At 45.9% G+C, this 15,706-nt stretch overlaps 1 protein-coding gene across 1 annotated transcript in view; it reads right to left on the bottom strand.

Annotated features, from left to right (window-relative positions):
- The window catches only part of ADIPOR2 (adiponectin receptor 2), a 79,132-nt gene that overhangs the window by 46,669 nt on the left and 16,757 nt on the right, over positions 1 to 15,706 (bottom strand). The window contains exon 2 of the mRNA XM_059683961.1: positions 6,064 to 6,320. Within this exon, the coding sequence (XP_059539944.1) occupies positions 6,064 to 6,234 (171 nt within the window). The 5' untranslated portion in view covers positions 6,235 to 6,320. The remainder of the gene's footprint in view (positions 1 to 6,063; positions 6,321 to 15,706) is intronic.

The raw sequence follows: 15,706 nt of genomic DNA, 5'->3' as shown, positions 1-15,706 counted from the left end.
TTTCCACTGATTTTTACAGAGTAGAAGGGAAGCGGGGAGACAGAGAGAGAAATATCCATGTAAGAGAGACACATCAATTGGTTGCCTCCTGCTGGCACCGTGACCAGGGCCTGGGATCAAGTCTGCAACCGAGGTATATTCCCTTGACTAAAATCAGACCTGCAACCCTTCAGTTCATAGGCCAATGCTCTAACCACTGAGTAAAACCGGCTAGAGGAAAATACTTCTAATATTAAACAATGAAATAAATGTGAGCTATACATACACCTGGGAACTATTAATAAAAACGAGTTAAGAGAATGATTTTCCAAACACTTATGCCAGTTCAGGATCTCAGGTGGCCAGAGAATCTCCCAGCAGCTCAGGGCACAAGACAGGAATATACCCTGGAGAATACACTCTTCCAACACTGGCCGGCTCACCAGTCCCCGCCCACCTGAGCCTGCTGCATGCGCAGCCTGGCATTCGGTTGTCTCTTCGGTCATTTTGGACGTTATGGGCCCTGGCTCTTTAGATAGATAGATAGATAGATAGATAGATAGATAGATAGATAGATAGATTTTGACTTGTAATTTTTTAATGCAATTACTGCATGAATCCTTCTTCTAATTAATTGCCTTTCAATGTGCACAAATCTCTGCACCAGGCCAGTTATTACTACAAAGTGGCAACAAGAAAGCAAAGTCTTAAATGTAAAAGGAAGTTCTTGCCCAAGATATCCATCAAACTTCTTTTTAAACAATAATGCTAGTTTATAGGTCAAATTACACTTACAGTTGCAGTAGGCAAATAGGTTTTTTTAAATTCTATAAATTACTAATCTGCCTGTGTGTGTGTGCAGCACTTGCAAGCACATGCATGCAAATAATCGGTCATTGTAGCACAATCTATATATATAAAACCCTAATATGCAAACAGACCAAATGGCGGAACAACCGAACAACTGGTCACTATGACGTGTGCTGACCAGGGGACACACACGGAACATGGCAGGTGTCGGCAGCAGGCGGCAGAGCGCGGAACATGGCGGGCATCGGCCACTGCGGGATGATGGAGCAGGTGAGCGAGGGCGCCAGACCAAGGAGGAGTGCCGGTTACTATCATTGGGGCGAACCTCTGGTGGTCACTGAAAATTCTTTGCTCCACAAGCTGCGGTCCTGCCTGGCACTCCCACCTGCTGCCGGCACTGGCCCAGCTCGCACCCCAATCGCTTGGTGCTGTCAGTGGGTGCGAGTGGCAGCTGCTGGCCCCAATCGCCCCTCAAGGCTTCTCTACCTTCCCCTGCTCCAGAGGGGCAATCGGAGCCGGCAGCTGCCTCTCGCACCCACTGCCAGTGACAACCCTGCTCGTACCCGCTGCCGGTGCCAGAGACACTGTTCACACCCACTGCTGGCGCTGGCCCCACTTGCACCCGCAGCCCTCGCCAGAGCCGCTGCTCACACCCACTGCTGGCGCCTGGTGTCAGTCCCAATTGCTCGGCACCATCAGCAGGTGTGAGCGGCAGTTGCTGGCCCTAATTGCCCCTGAGGGCGTCTCCACCTCCCCCTGCTTCTGAGGGGCGATCGGGGCAGCAGCTGCCGCTCACACTTATTGCAGGTGCCAGCCCCAATCGCTCTGTGCCATCAGCGGGTGCAAGCGGGGCCAGCGCCGTCAGCGCGTGGGAGTGGTGGCGGCAAGAGCAGGGCTGCCAGGAGACAGGGGGCTGGGCGGGGGCACGGAGGATGGGCCGAGACCCACCCCTGTGCCCACCGCAGCCTCGCAACCCACAGTTCCTTTCAAGGTGCACAAATTCGTACACTGGGTCCCTAGTCTAGTATAAAGTTATAAGGTAGTACCAAGAATAAAAGAAAAAGTGAGCTCAAATTTCTTACCACAATAGCCTATATGGCTACAAAGCCCTGGTGAAATTATTATAAAAAGATCTCAACAAATAAGACAACAAACTGGAGTTCAAACCAGCACCACTATTACCCACATAAGCACATCTCTTAGAATGGTAAAGATACAGTTTCAAGAAGTCTTTCAAAACATTTTTAACTATGACTCACAGTAAGAAATGTATATGTTATTCAAATATACACACACACACAGACGTGCACACACTAGAGGCCTGATGCATAAAATTCGTGCAAGAGTAGACCTTCCACCGAGACCGGTTTGGCTCAGTGGATAGAGCGTCGGCCTGCGGACTGAAGGGTCCCAGGTTCGATTCCGGTCAAGGGCATGTACCTGGGTTGCGGGCACATCCCCGTTGGGGGGTGTGCAGGAGGCGGCTGATCGATGTTTCTCTCTCATCGATGTTTCTGACTCTCTGTCTCTCTCCCTTCCTCTCTGTGGAAAATCAATAAAATATATTACAAAAAAAAAAAAGAGTAGGCCTTCCTTCCCCCAGCTGCCGGCACTGGCTTTCCTCTGGCACCTGGGACCCGGGCTTTCCTCACAGACCCGGCTTCATCCGGAATGTCGTCCAGAAGGACATCTGGTCTAATTAGCATATTAGACTTTTATTATTATAGACTAGAGGGCTGGTTTGTGCACTTGGGGGGGAGGGGGGGACCCTCAGCCCGGCCTGTGCCCTCTCACAGTCTGGGACCCCTCGGGAGATAACGACCTGCTGGCTTAGGCCTGCTCCCAGGTGGCAGAGGGGAGGCCCAATCCCTAGGTGCAGCCCCTGGTTGGGCTCAGAGCAGGGCTGATTGGGGAGTTCGGGCGCCGCCCGTCATGCACAGAGCAGGGCAGATCGGGAGGTTGCGATGCCACCCTCAGTCACGCTCAGGGTAGGGCTGATTGGGGGGTTGGGGCACCGCCCCCTTTTACACTCAAGGCAGGGTCAATGGGCAGGTTGTGGCGCCACCCTGTCACGCACAGAGCAGAGTCGATCAGGGGGTTGGGGAGCTCCCCCCTGTCACGCACAGAGCAGGGCCCATCAGGGGGTTGGGGAGCTCCCCCCTGTCACTCAGAGATAGGGCCGATAGGGTAGTTGGGGCACCGCCCCCTGTCACACACAGAGCAGGGCGGATCAGGGGGTTGGGGCGCCGCACCCTGTCACACTCAGGGCAGGGCCGATGGGGAGGTTATGGCTCTACCCCGTCACACACAGAGCAGGGCCAGTGGGGAGCGGTTGGAGCGTCGCCCTTTATCACCCACAGAGCAGGGCCAATCAGGGGGTTGGAGCGCCGCCACTGTCACACTCAGCGCAGGGCCGATGGGGAGGTTATGGCTCTACCCCGTCACACACAGAGCAGGGCCCGTGGGGGGAGGAGGGGTTGGGGCGCCGCACCCTGTCACACACAGAGCTGCAGGGCGATCAGGGGGCTGGGGCACTCCTCCCTATCAGGCACAGAGCAGGGCTGATCAGGGGGTTGGGGCGCCTTCCCCTGTCACGAACAGAGCAGGGCCGATAGGGAGGTTGTGGCCCCGGCCCCTGTCACACACAGAGCTGCAGGGCGATCAGGGGGTTTGGGTGCTGCCCCGTCACACTGATCCCGGTGCCGGGAGGCCTCACGGCTCCGCTGATCCCGGTGCTGGGAGGCATATTACCCTTTTACTATATAGGATACAGGCCTGGTGCACGGGTGGGGACCGGCTGGTTTGCCCTGAAGGGTGTCCTGGATCAGGGTGGGGGTCCCCACTGGGGTGCCTGGCCAGCCTGGGTGAGGGGATGATGGCTGTTTGCAGTTGGTCACACACCCTTCAGGGTGGGGGTCCCCACTGGGGTGCCTGGCCAGTCTGGATGAGGGGCTGAGCGCTGTTTTCAGGCTGGCGGGTGACTGAAGCTCCCAACCGCTCCTTTTTTTCTTTTTTATTCTGGGCCAGCTTTAGCTCTGAAGTTGGCTCCAGCTCTTAGGCCTCTGCTGCTGAAAGCAGGTTTCTGGCTTTTGTTTACCTTCTGTATTTGAAACAATGTTGCGATCCTGCTGGCTGAAGCCGGGCCGACTAAAGCAGGTTTCTGGGATTTTGTTTAACTTCTATATTTGTAACATAGTTGCTTAGAGTTGCAGCTCAGAGGCCGGCAGCAGCAGGCAGGGAACATGGGAGTCCTCCGTCACTGAAGCAAGCAAGCCTCATGTTCGCTTCCAGCTGCCTGGCTGCCAGCTGCCATCTTGGCTGGCAGTTAATTTGCATATCGCCCTGATTAGCCAATGGGAAGGGTAGCGGTCGTACGCTAATTACCATGTTTCTCTTTTATTAGATAGGATATGCAAATATATAAAGCTAAACAATTTCACCAAATAAGTTTGTTTAAATGTATATTCCTGCATACATGCAGCTCAATATTTATGCTAATTTGCTGTTTAATTTTTAAATACTGCCTTTAGTACCAAAATTAATTTCATAAACTCTTAATGGGGACAACCTACAATTTGAGAAACACTGTACTAGAGCCAGAATATTGAATGCATGCTACATATTTCCAAGGTACCATAGCACAGAGCAATAACTTTCTAATGCTGTCTACAGATATTTCTACCTTTGTTCTTTCTAGGAATAGTTGCTTGAATAATTTAAAAGCTGTTCTTTTCTCTGGGAAGTGAAAGATCTGCCTTCTCTTCTCAGAACTCTACTGATTTCCAAGATATGCACTAGAGATAAACCATATCTGCAGAAGTATTTCTAGCATGCAAACAAAATTTCTCCAAAAATATACCCTAACTGGTTTGACTCAGTGGCTAGAGCAGGGGTGGGCAAACTTTTTGACTCGAGTGCCACAATGGGTTCTTAAACTGGACCGGAGGCCCGGAACAAAAGCATGGATGGAGTGTTTGTGTGAACTAATATAAATTCAAAGTAAACATCAACACTAATAAAAGAGAAAAATGGTAATTGGCGTACGAGCTACCCTTTTCATTGGCTAATCAGGGCTACATGCAAATTAACTGCCAACTAAGATTGGCAGTTAACTGCCAACAAGATGGCGGTTAATTTGCATATGTAGGCACAATGCAGGGAGGCGAAAGGGAAAGCAGGAAGAAGCCCCCTGCCACTGACAGTGATTGGAAACCCAGGGGGGAGCTAAGAGCTGGGGGGCAGGGCAAAGGCAGCCCTGGGGCCGCCTTTGCCCTGCCCCCCAGCCATGATCGGAGAATCAGGTGCCTTTGCCGCCCTGGCCAGTGATAGCAGGAAGTAGGGGTGGAGCCAGCGATGGGAGCTGGGCACGGTCGAAGCTGGCAGTCCCAGGAGCTAGGGGTCCCTTGCCTGGGCCTAAAGCGGAGCCCACGATCGTGGGGCCACTGTAGCTGCAGGTCCCCGCTGCCCGGGCTGGATGCCTCAGCCAGAGGCGTCCTGCAGGAGCAGGGGCGGAGCCCGCCGATCGCGGCACCTCCCGCTGCCACTGCAGGTCCCCGCTGCCCGGGCCGGACGCCTAGGCCAGAGGCGTCAGGCCTGGGCAAGGGGCCGATCCTGCGATTGGAGGGTGATGGGGGTCAACGCCTGAGGGCTCCCAGTATGTGAGAGGGGGCAGGCTGGGCTGAGGGACACTCCCCCCCCCCCCGCCACCCAGTGCACGAATTTCGTGCACCGGGCCCCTAGTCATTACATAAAAGGGTACGGTCTTTTATTTCAATAGTTTTATTCATTTCAAGCGGGCCAGATCCGGCCCGCGGGCCATAGTTTGCCCACAGCTGGGCTAGAGCGCCAGCCTGTGGACTGAAACGTCCCAGGTTTGATTTCGGTCAAGGGCATGTACCTTGGTTGCGGGCACATCCCCAGTAGGAGGTGTGCATGAGGCAGCCGATCAATGTTTCTCTCTCATCGGTGTTTCTAGCTCTTTATCTCGCTCCCTTCCCCTCTGTAAAAAATCAATAAAATGTAAAAAAATAAAAAAATGTTCTCCAAAAATATAAACAATATTTCATCACTAAAGCACTACACAACCCATTTCCTTTCTCAAACAAGAAAAGGCATTACTATGAAATCAAGTAATACCTATCTGATTTAATAAGAGATTTCAAATTATTCTGAACAAAAACTTACAAATGTGCTCAAGGTTCCTTTTCAAAACCCCATTCTCTCTCCAGCCATACTTCCATAAATTTGTCTTACCATCTTAACACATCAACTTACTTTTTTAAGATGGGTAGAAAGAACAGATGCCTCTAAAACAGGCTCCAAATCTCCTTGGTGATTGTCATTATCACCTCTCCTTGTACCATCAAGTTGGAGTCCCTTTCTGAGCCGTATTTCTGGCTCTGGAGTCCTGATGCACTCCAATCCGTTTTTCGCTGTCTGGTTCATGGGATACACAAGGCTTTCTTACAAAGAGACCTTTCTTTCTGTCCCTTCTTCTTGGGAGGGTGGACTCTCAGGACAGTGTGTTGACCCTAAAGAGAGGAAGATTTTAAATTTAACATATTTTAAACACATTAAACAAGTGCTGAGAGAAGAGACGGGTTATATTATTATATGCTCAAACAATGAAATACTCAGCAATCATTAATAATGGTAAAACAATAATGTATATTATAAAAATCTGTATTTGATGATAGGAAAGACTGCCCAAATCTACTTTTATTTTATTTTTTTTAACGTATTTTTATTGATTTCAGAGAGGAAGGGAGAGGGACAGAGATAGAAACATCACTGAAGAGAATCATTGATCAGCTGCCTCCTGCATGCCGTACACAGGAGACCAAGCATGCAACCCGGGCATATGCCCTGACTGGGAATCAAACTATGACTCCCTAGCTCATAGGTTGACACTCAACCACTGAGTCAAACTGGCTGGGCCAAAAACTACTTTTATGTGGAAAAAGCAGCCGTAGCCGGTCTGGCTCAGTGGATAAGAGCATCAGCCTACGGAGTGAAGGGTCCCGGGTTCAATTCCGGTCAATGGCACATACCTCAGTTGCAGGCTCGATCCCCAGCCCTGGTCAAGGCATGTGTAGGAGGCAACCAATCTATGTGTCTCTCTCTCACACTGATGTTTCTCTCTCTGTCTTTCCCCTCCCTTCCACTCTCTCTAAAAACAAATGGAAAAATATCCTTGAGTGAGGATTAACAAAGAAAGGAAGGAAGGAAGGAAGGAAGGAAGGAAGGAAGGAAGGAAGGAAGGAAGGAAGGAAGGAAGGAGGGAGGGAGGGAGGGAGGGAGGGAGGGAGGGAGGGAGATTTGGGTCTTGAATGAGAAGATTTACTTTTCATTTTTGTTCTACTTGTATATTTTTGCCACATACTATACATTACTTTTTCAATGAAAAACATATATAAGTGTAGAAAGAATATATGTGGATCCAGCCAGTGAGGCTCAGTGGTTGAGCACAGACCCATGAACTAGGAGGTCACGGCTCGATTCCTAGTCAGGGCACATGCCCAGGTTCCAGGCTCAATCTCTAGTAGGGAGCATGCAGGAAGCAGCCAATCAATGATGCTCTCTCATCATTGATGTTTCTATCTCCCTCTCCTTTCCTCTCTGAAATCAATAAAAATATATTTAACTATATATGTGGACTGTATGCATTATAGCTGGGTTTTACATATCCAACATCATATAGACATCATAATAACCAATTTCACAGTAAAGGAAACAAAAATTCGCCATACTTTGTAGAAAATAAATAGGACCAAATCTCTGACTTATATAGCATATATTGGTGGTAATCATTTGTATTTTACTTATTTAATGTCTGCATTTCAATATTTTTAGTTGTTTTTAACTATAGATTACCCTGGAAGAAAAGAAACTCAGGACCAGAGCATACTTTTATATCCCTGTGAGTTCTTAGAAAGTGCTATACACATGTTTAATGAATATTTGATAGATGATATTTAAATGTTAAGTGTTTTTGTAAAAACACTTTCAGAAATCATCTCTCTCCCTCCAAACTGGATTGCAATAAATTTCCTAGAGTTCAATATTTCAAGTCCTTGACGCTCTTACCTCTTAATTCATACTACAAAAGTTTACTTTATTTTTTTTATTGATATTTAGAGAGGAAGGGAGAAAGAGAGAAAGAAACATCAATCAGTTGCCTCCCGTACACAACCAGACTGGGGATCAAACAGACTGGGTATGTGCCCTTACCAGGAATTGAACTCACCACTTTTTGGTGTATGGGACAACACTCCAATCAACTGAGCCACACTGGTGAGGACCAGAGGCTTATTTTACACATTTAGTTACATATCCAAATAAGATGATTATCACAGGCAATCCAATTAGCAATACTAAAATAGGAAGGAGCCAGGGTACATGTTATGCTCATAAATCCCATGAGATTCAACATTTGTACCAGGGGAAAGTAGGAGTAGGGCAAAGTGGGAGGGCCTGGATGCCATAAAAGGTGCATTTAATGTTCATATATGTGGGTACACAAGACTTAGTCCAAGAATTCTAATTAAACTAAGAATTACTCTGTTAGTTTCATAAATCATGACTTTGCTACAGAATTTCTCTAAGTGTTTTCAAAGTTTTGGGAGCAATAACAAACATAAAACTTTAAGGATCACCAAACCTGGGCATGTGCCTATCACATAAAGGCCGTAGCAAGCATATTTGTAATACTGAGATTATAAACTATGCTATTAATGCCCAATTCTGAAAGAGGAAACAATGTTAATGATTTATATTCATATACAGATGTGGAAAGTAGGCTCAGAGATTAGGTAACTTGTTCAAGGCCATTAGTCTATAAATAAAGAGCAGCTGGGATTTATATCTAGGTCGTTCTGGCCCTCATGAAGTTCATGTGCTATCTGCTACCCAAAAAAATTAAGACTAGGGAAAAAAAAGATAAGAACTTGAACCTGTGGACAAAAGAGGGTTCTGTAATAAAACAGCCAAGTCCAGTGATGGAAAGTGACCTCATAAAAGGATATGATCATAAATTCCTAACTGGGCAGGTCATAGTGAGTAGTCATGCTCCAGGCCTATAACCTCTTTAATGAAAGGTTTAAGCAAGTCCTGTCCATTAGTCTTATGCATCTAGGTTAACACACCTTTGAGATGCCAGAAGTAATCCTCTTTTCCAGACCTTTTATAATCTTGTTAACTATCCTGCACCCTGATTTCTCCCGCCTTCATAATCTCCTTTATGTTCCCTCCTTAATTCCAAAAGTATACCAGAAACAGCAGGCCAGGAAGCTCAGTTGTTTAAGCATCCTCCCCATACCCAAGACTGTGGGTTCGATCCCCAGTCAGGGCACATACAAGAATCAACCAATGAATGCACAAATAAGTGGATGCTTCCCTCTCTTTCTCTCTTTCCCACCCCCCCCCCCCCGCCCCCCGCCTCTCTCTCTCTCTCATCAATAAATATTTTTTATTTTTTTTTAAAGAAAGAAACTGCAAAACTGGCATTTTCCAGAGTATCTGAGATCTTGCTTCCTGGCAACTGTCACCAGAATGCCTTAAATAAACTCATAAAAATTCTCTGCATGTTTGGACATTTCCTACATCGAAAAACCCTAAAGTCATTTCGTTTACATGGCAAGTAAACTAAAGAATCAAAATTTTTACTATCAAACATAGAAAATAGAATAAAGCTTTCTGCAAAGCAGCCTTCAAATATGACCACGCTGATCTTCTCATAAGCAGGAGTTATGTATAGAGGCATGTTGCTCATTTAGGAGAATATAAATGGAATGCTCTATTAGTTAGAATTGCTTTGTAATCTTCAACTCAGAAACAGAAAGCAAATGACAAGAAATAAGTTTTCCCAAAGAATCTGTAAGGATTCTTCTTAAAATAAAAAGACATTTAAAAAATCAGTTTCCAGGAAAGGGCTAAGATAAACACATAGTCCTATCAACAATGCTTTCTAAATTTATAAGTATAATAAAAGAAGAATGAACAAAATAAGACACTGTAAAATCTCCAATCAAAAAAAATTAGTTATATTTACCATTTTACATATGCTAAAGCAGAAAGGCCTACCAATATATTTTAGAGTTTGAACAATAGAATTGTTGAAAGAAAAAACATATATGCCAATGCTCAGGTTCCCAACGATTTAACAAAACGGTCCAATACAAGAACACTGGAGAGAACTGTAATCTACTACTATATATGTTTTACTTTATTTGCATTCTCTCTAATGATAAAATGAAGTTCTACGAGGATGCAATACCTTGAAACCCAAAGCAATCAATTCTAAGACTCTAAGGTAAAGGGTGTTGTCCTTTATCACCATTATTTAACTCTGTCCTGGAGGTTATAGACAACTAAACAAGAGGGAAAAAATGAAGATTATAACTATTTACACATTATCACAGTTTAGCAAAAAACCCAAAAGAATCAACTGCAAAAAACCATTACAATAAGAAAACTCATCAAAGTGATTGGATATAGAATTACATCTACATATTAACAGCTTCCATCCTAAAAGCCCAGAATATTTGGTTATTATAGAAGAAACTAATACACACAATAGAAAGTGAAAGATAAAACACTTAAAAACAAAACTTAAAATGCTACTGAAGATCTACAGAAACTCCTAGGACTACTAAGTGAGTTCAGCAAGGTCAACAGAAAGAACATGAGCACTCATATATCAATCACATTTCTATATACTAACAATAAACATGTGGAAACTAAAATTTAAAACAATGTCATTTACAATTACTTCAAAGAAATTTAAATACTTAAGTATATGCTTAAGGATCTGTTTACTGAAAATTAGGAAATGCTAATGAAAGAAATCAAAGGTCTAAACAAATAGCAACATTTAATATTCATGAAGTGAAACATTAAATAGTAAAGATGTCAATTCTTCCCAAATCTTCTATCGGTTTAATACAATTCCTATCAAGACCCTAGCAAGGATTTTTGTAAATAGACAAGCTTATTCTAAAATTGATATGGAAGAAATAGGCCCAGAATAACTAAAACAAATAACGAAGTAGAAACAATCCCTTGGGCGAGGGGAGGGAGTGGGACCTTGATCTAAATAAACCTCACACCCTATGGAGCATGAACTTAAAATACAAAATGTAAAACTTTTATTAAAACACTAGAGGCCCAGTGAACAAAAATTTGTGCACTTGGGGGGGGGGGGGGGGGAGGGCCCTCAGCCTGGCCTGCGCCCATCTGCAGTCCAGGACCCCTTGGGGGATGTCCACCTGTTGACTTAGGCCCACTCCCTGGGGGATCAGGCCTAAGCTTGCAGTCAGACATCCTTCTGGCAGCCAGGGAGCCCTCAGGGGATATCCGACTAAAGGCTTAGGCCCCCAAGGGATCGGGTCTAAACTGTTAGTTGGACATTCTTAGTCCTGCCACGGAGGTGGGAGAGGCTCCTGCCACCACCTCTGCACTGGCCAGCCATGAGCCAGCTTCTGGCTGAGTGGCACTCCCCATATGGAAGTGCACTGACCACCAGAGGGCAGCTCCTGCATTGAGCGTCTGCCCCATGGTGGCCAGTGCGCATCACAGCAACCAGCCATTCTGCTGTTCAGTCAATTTGCATATTAGCCTTTTATTATTATTACTAGAGGCCCCGGGCACAAAAATTTGTGCACTCGGGGGGAAGGGGGGTCCCTCAGCCCGGCCTGTGCCCTCTCGCAGTCTGGGACCCCTCGAGAGATAACGCCCTGCTGGCTTAGGCCCGCTCCCGGGTGGCAGAGGGCAGGCCCAATCCCTAGGTGCAGCCCCTGGTCCGGCTCAGAGCAGGGCCGATTGGGGAGTTGGGGCGCCGCCCCCTGTCATGCACAGAGCAGGGCGATCGGGAGGTTGCGATGCCACCCTCAGTCACGCTCAGGGTAGGGCCGATTGGGGGATTGGGGCACCGCCCCCTGTCACACTCAAGGCAGGGTCGATGGGGAGGTTGCGGCGCCACCACCTGTCACGCACAGAGCAGGGCCATTCAGGGGGTTGGGGCACTGCCCCGTCACTCACAGAGCAGGGCCAATCAGGGGGGTTGGGGCTCTGTACCCTGTCACGCACAGCAGAGCAGGGCCAATCAGGGGGTTGGGACGCTGCCCCGTCACGCAGAGCAGGGCCCATCAGGAGGTTGGGGCGCCGCCCTCTATCACCCACAGAGCAGGGCCAATCAGGGGGTTGGGGTGCCGCCACTCGCACACTCAGGGCAGGGCCAATGGGGAGGTTATGGCTCTACCCCGTCACACACAGAGCAGGGCCAGTGGGGGGAGGGGGGGTTGGGGCGCCACACCGTGTCACACACAGAGCAGGGCCGATCAGGGGGTTGGGGCGCCGCACCCTGTCACACACAGAGCCGCAGGGCAATCAGGGGGTTGGGGAGCTCCCCCCTATCAGGCACAGAGCAGGGCTGATCAGGGGGTTGGGGCGCCTTCCCCTGTCACGAACAGAGCAGGGCCGATAGGGAGGTTGTGGCCCTGCCCCCTGTCACACACAGAGCCGCAGGGCGATCAGGGGGTTTGGGCACTGCCCCGTCACACTGATCCCGGTGCCGGGAGGCCTCACGGCTCCGCTGATCCCGGTGCTGGGAGGCATATTACCCTTTTACTATATAGGATACAGGCCTGGTGCACGGGTGGGGACCGGCTGGTTTGCCCTGAAGGGTGTCCTGGACCAGGGTGGGGGTCCCCACTGGGGTGCCTGGCCAGCCTGGGTGAGGGGATGATGGCTGTTTGCAGTTGGTCACACACCCTTCAGGGTGGGGGTCCCCACTGGGGTACCTGGCCAGTCTGGATGAGGGGCTGAGGGCTGTTTTCAGGCTGGGGGTGACTGAAGCTCCCAACCGCTCCTTTTTTTCTTTTTTATTCTGGGCCAGCTTTAGCTTTGAGGCTTGGCTGCAGTTCTTAGGCCTCTGCTGCTGAAAGTAGGTTTCTGGCCTTTGCTTACAATGTTGCGATCCGGCGGACTAAGGCAGGTTTCTGGGGTTTTGTTTAGCTTCTATATTTATTGCATAGTTGCTTAGAGTTGCAGCCGCAGACAGGGAACGTTGGAGTCCTCCATCACTGAAGCAAGCAAGCCTCATGTTAGTTTCAAGCTGCCTGACAGCCGGCCACCATCTTGGCTGGCAGTTAATTTGCATATTGCCCTGATTAGCCAATGGGAAGGGCAGCGGTCGTACGCTAATTACCATGTTTCTCTTTTATTAGATAGGATATAGTACGTCCCTATTTCCACCCTTTTGACCCCTCTACCCAGCTCTTGCCCCCCACTTCTCTTGGGCCATCACCATACTGTTGTCTGTGTCCATGGGTTGTGCATATATTTTCTTTGGCTAATTCTTTAAATTTTTATTTTCAGATAAGTGCTTATAACTGCACTATTATATATTTTCTATTACATCATTTAGAATTAAGATATTTTTTAATTGAACCCTTGTAAATTTTAGCACAATTTAATAAATTATGCTAGAAGCAATTAGGAGATTTTTTCATGTAATGTAGATACATTTCAATTAATATTTTATTAATTTTTAATTTTTTAATATTTTAATTTGAAATCATATCATACATGTAAAAAAAAAACTATAAAATACTACAGCATATTATATGTACCCTTCACCCAATTTCTTAGGTGTTAATAATTTAAACATAACCATTATACAACTAACAAAATTTGGAATATATTTTTCTTATAATCTCCTTAATGTTACTTAATCCATTTACTTTGTTTTTGTTAATCTTCACCCAAGGATATTTTTCCATTAAATTTTAGAGAGAGTGAAGGGAAAGGGAGAGACACATTGATTGGTTGCCTCCTACACATGCTTTGAAAAGGACTGGGGATCAAGCCAGCAACTGAGGTATATGCCCTTGACTGGAATCGAACCTGGGACCCTTCAGTCCATGGGCTAATGCTCTATCCACTGAGCAAAACAGGCTGCAGCTTAATTCATTTACTTTTAATCTATATGTGTCTTTATATTTAAAGTGGGTTTTGTTTTTGATTCACCCTCATAATCTGTCTTTTAATTGGTGCATTTATGCCACTGACTTTCAGAGTGCTTACTGACAGAGTTACTGCCATATCTGGCAGCTTCTGGAGCTTCCGGGGCCGGCCTGCCTGCAGCCCAGGACCGGATCCGATCACGGGCAGCAGGCAGGGGTAGCCCACGGGGGACTGCATGGCGGCTTTGCGCTGGTGGCTCACCCTGTCTTGCCCTGCCTGCAGCATGCAAATTAGCCGCCATCTTTGTTGGCGGTTAATTTGCATATCTCGCTGATTAGCCAATGGGAGGCGTAGCGAAGGTATGGGTAATTACCATGTTTGTCTATTATTAGATAGGATAGGAGAAAATCTTCAGGATCTATAGCTATGCAAAGTGTATTGAGACTTGATGCCAAAAGCATGATTCATAATAGGGCAAGATACTAACCCGACTGTTTGCCCTGTGCGAAGAAGTCAAAGTATTTTTCCATCGGCAAAATAATCCAAAATTACAAGAACTCTTCTCTGACGATGAGTGGGTAGCCAAGCTTGCATACCTGGCAGATACTTTTTCACTATTAAATGAACTAAACATATCCCTGCAAGGACAACATAAGGACGTGTTCACACTACGAGGTAAAATGGATGCTTTTCAAAAGAAAATATTACTGTAGCAAACGCGATTGGCTGAAAAGATCTGCAAGTGTTTTCAAACTTTGGTAAATATATGAGAGAAGGATGTCCACCGGCAGGTGGTAATCATTGTTCAACAGCACTTACAATCACTCACAGAATCTTTTGGTCGTTATTACCCAAAGAAAGAAGATCCCAGACATGGCAATATGTGGATAATAGGTCCATTTGCAGCAAACATGGAAGATAGCAATTTAAGCATGAATGAAAAAGAAAGCCTCATCAATCTATCATACCACGACAGTCTCAAAGCTAAATTCCAGTCATCCTTATCAAAGACCTCATTTTTGGATCTCCATTAAAAGTGAATACCCATTGCTGAGTGAAAAAGCAATGAAAATTTCAATTCAATTTTCAACAACATTATTTGTGTGAAAAAACATTTTCATCTGTGTCAGCAATTAAAACTCGGTACCAGTCAGCTTGAAATAAATACGGTTCTCCATCTTGCAGTAACGACATTGGAGCCAAAAATCCATAAACTTATTTCAAGCAAACAGGAGCAAATATCACACTCTAAAAATGTGTAAGACTTAAAATACGCTCCAATTATTTCTTAAAAATTAAACTTTAATAAATGTGTTACAATTAAACTTTGAAGATTTTGTTATGATTAAATAAGTATTTATAATGTTGTTATATTAAATAGGTGCATTTCATATTAAAATGGAAGTTCTCTGATCATTATTTTACAAATGTATCTTTTTAAAAAAAAAATCATATTAGTGGTCCGCGGGATTTAAAATATGAAGTTAGTGGTCCCAGGAGGTCTGAAAGGTTGGTAACCATTGCTTTAAAACACAATGCCAAATATTAATGAGGACTAGTACATTGCTGGCAGAAGATAAACTGACACAACCACTCTGAAAAATTGTTAACTAAAGAAACTTCCAAATACACTAACTGTATGACTAAGCCATTCTACTAAAACTTTACCCAAAAGAAATAAAAATGTAAGACTTTGACAAGAAAAAATTCTGAGATGTCCTAAATTAAATTACAGCAGGCTGAAGAGTAAAAAGGAAGAGGTAAGAGGTAATAGTCTTTCTTCATTCTTTTTTCTAAATACTTTTATTGATTTTTAAAGAGAGGAAAGAGAAAAACATCAATGTGAGAGCAAAACATCAATCAGCTGCCCCCTGCATACCTCCTACCAGGGATGGAAGCCAGCAACCCAGGCATGTGCCCTGACCGAGAATTGAACCAACACCCTTTCAGAGTT

The sequence above is a fragment of the Myotis daubentonii genome, chromosome 2, assembly GCF_963259705.1.
Source record: "Myotis daubentonii chromosome 2, mMyoDau2.1, whole genome shotgun sequence".
Taxonomy (NCBI): domain Eukaryota; kingdom Metazoa; phylum Chordata; class Mammalia; order Chiroptera; family Vespertilionidae; genus Myotis; species Myotis daubentonii.
The sequence above is the reverse complement of the archived record's forward strand: the minus strand, read 5'-3'. Positions and strand labels throughout refer to the sequence as shown.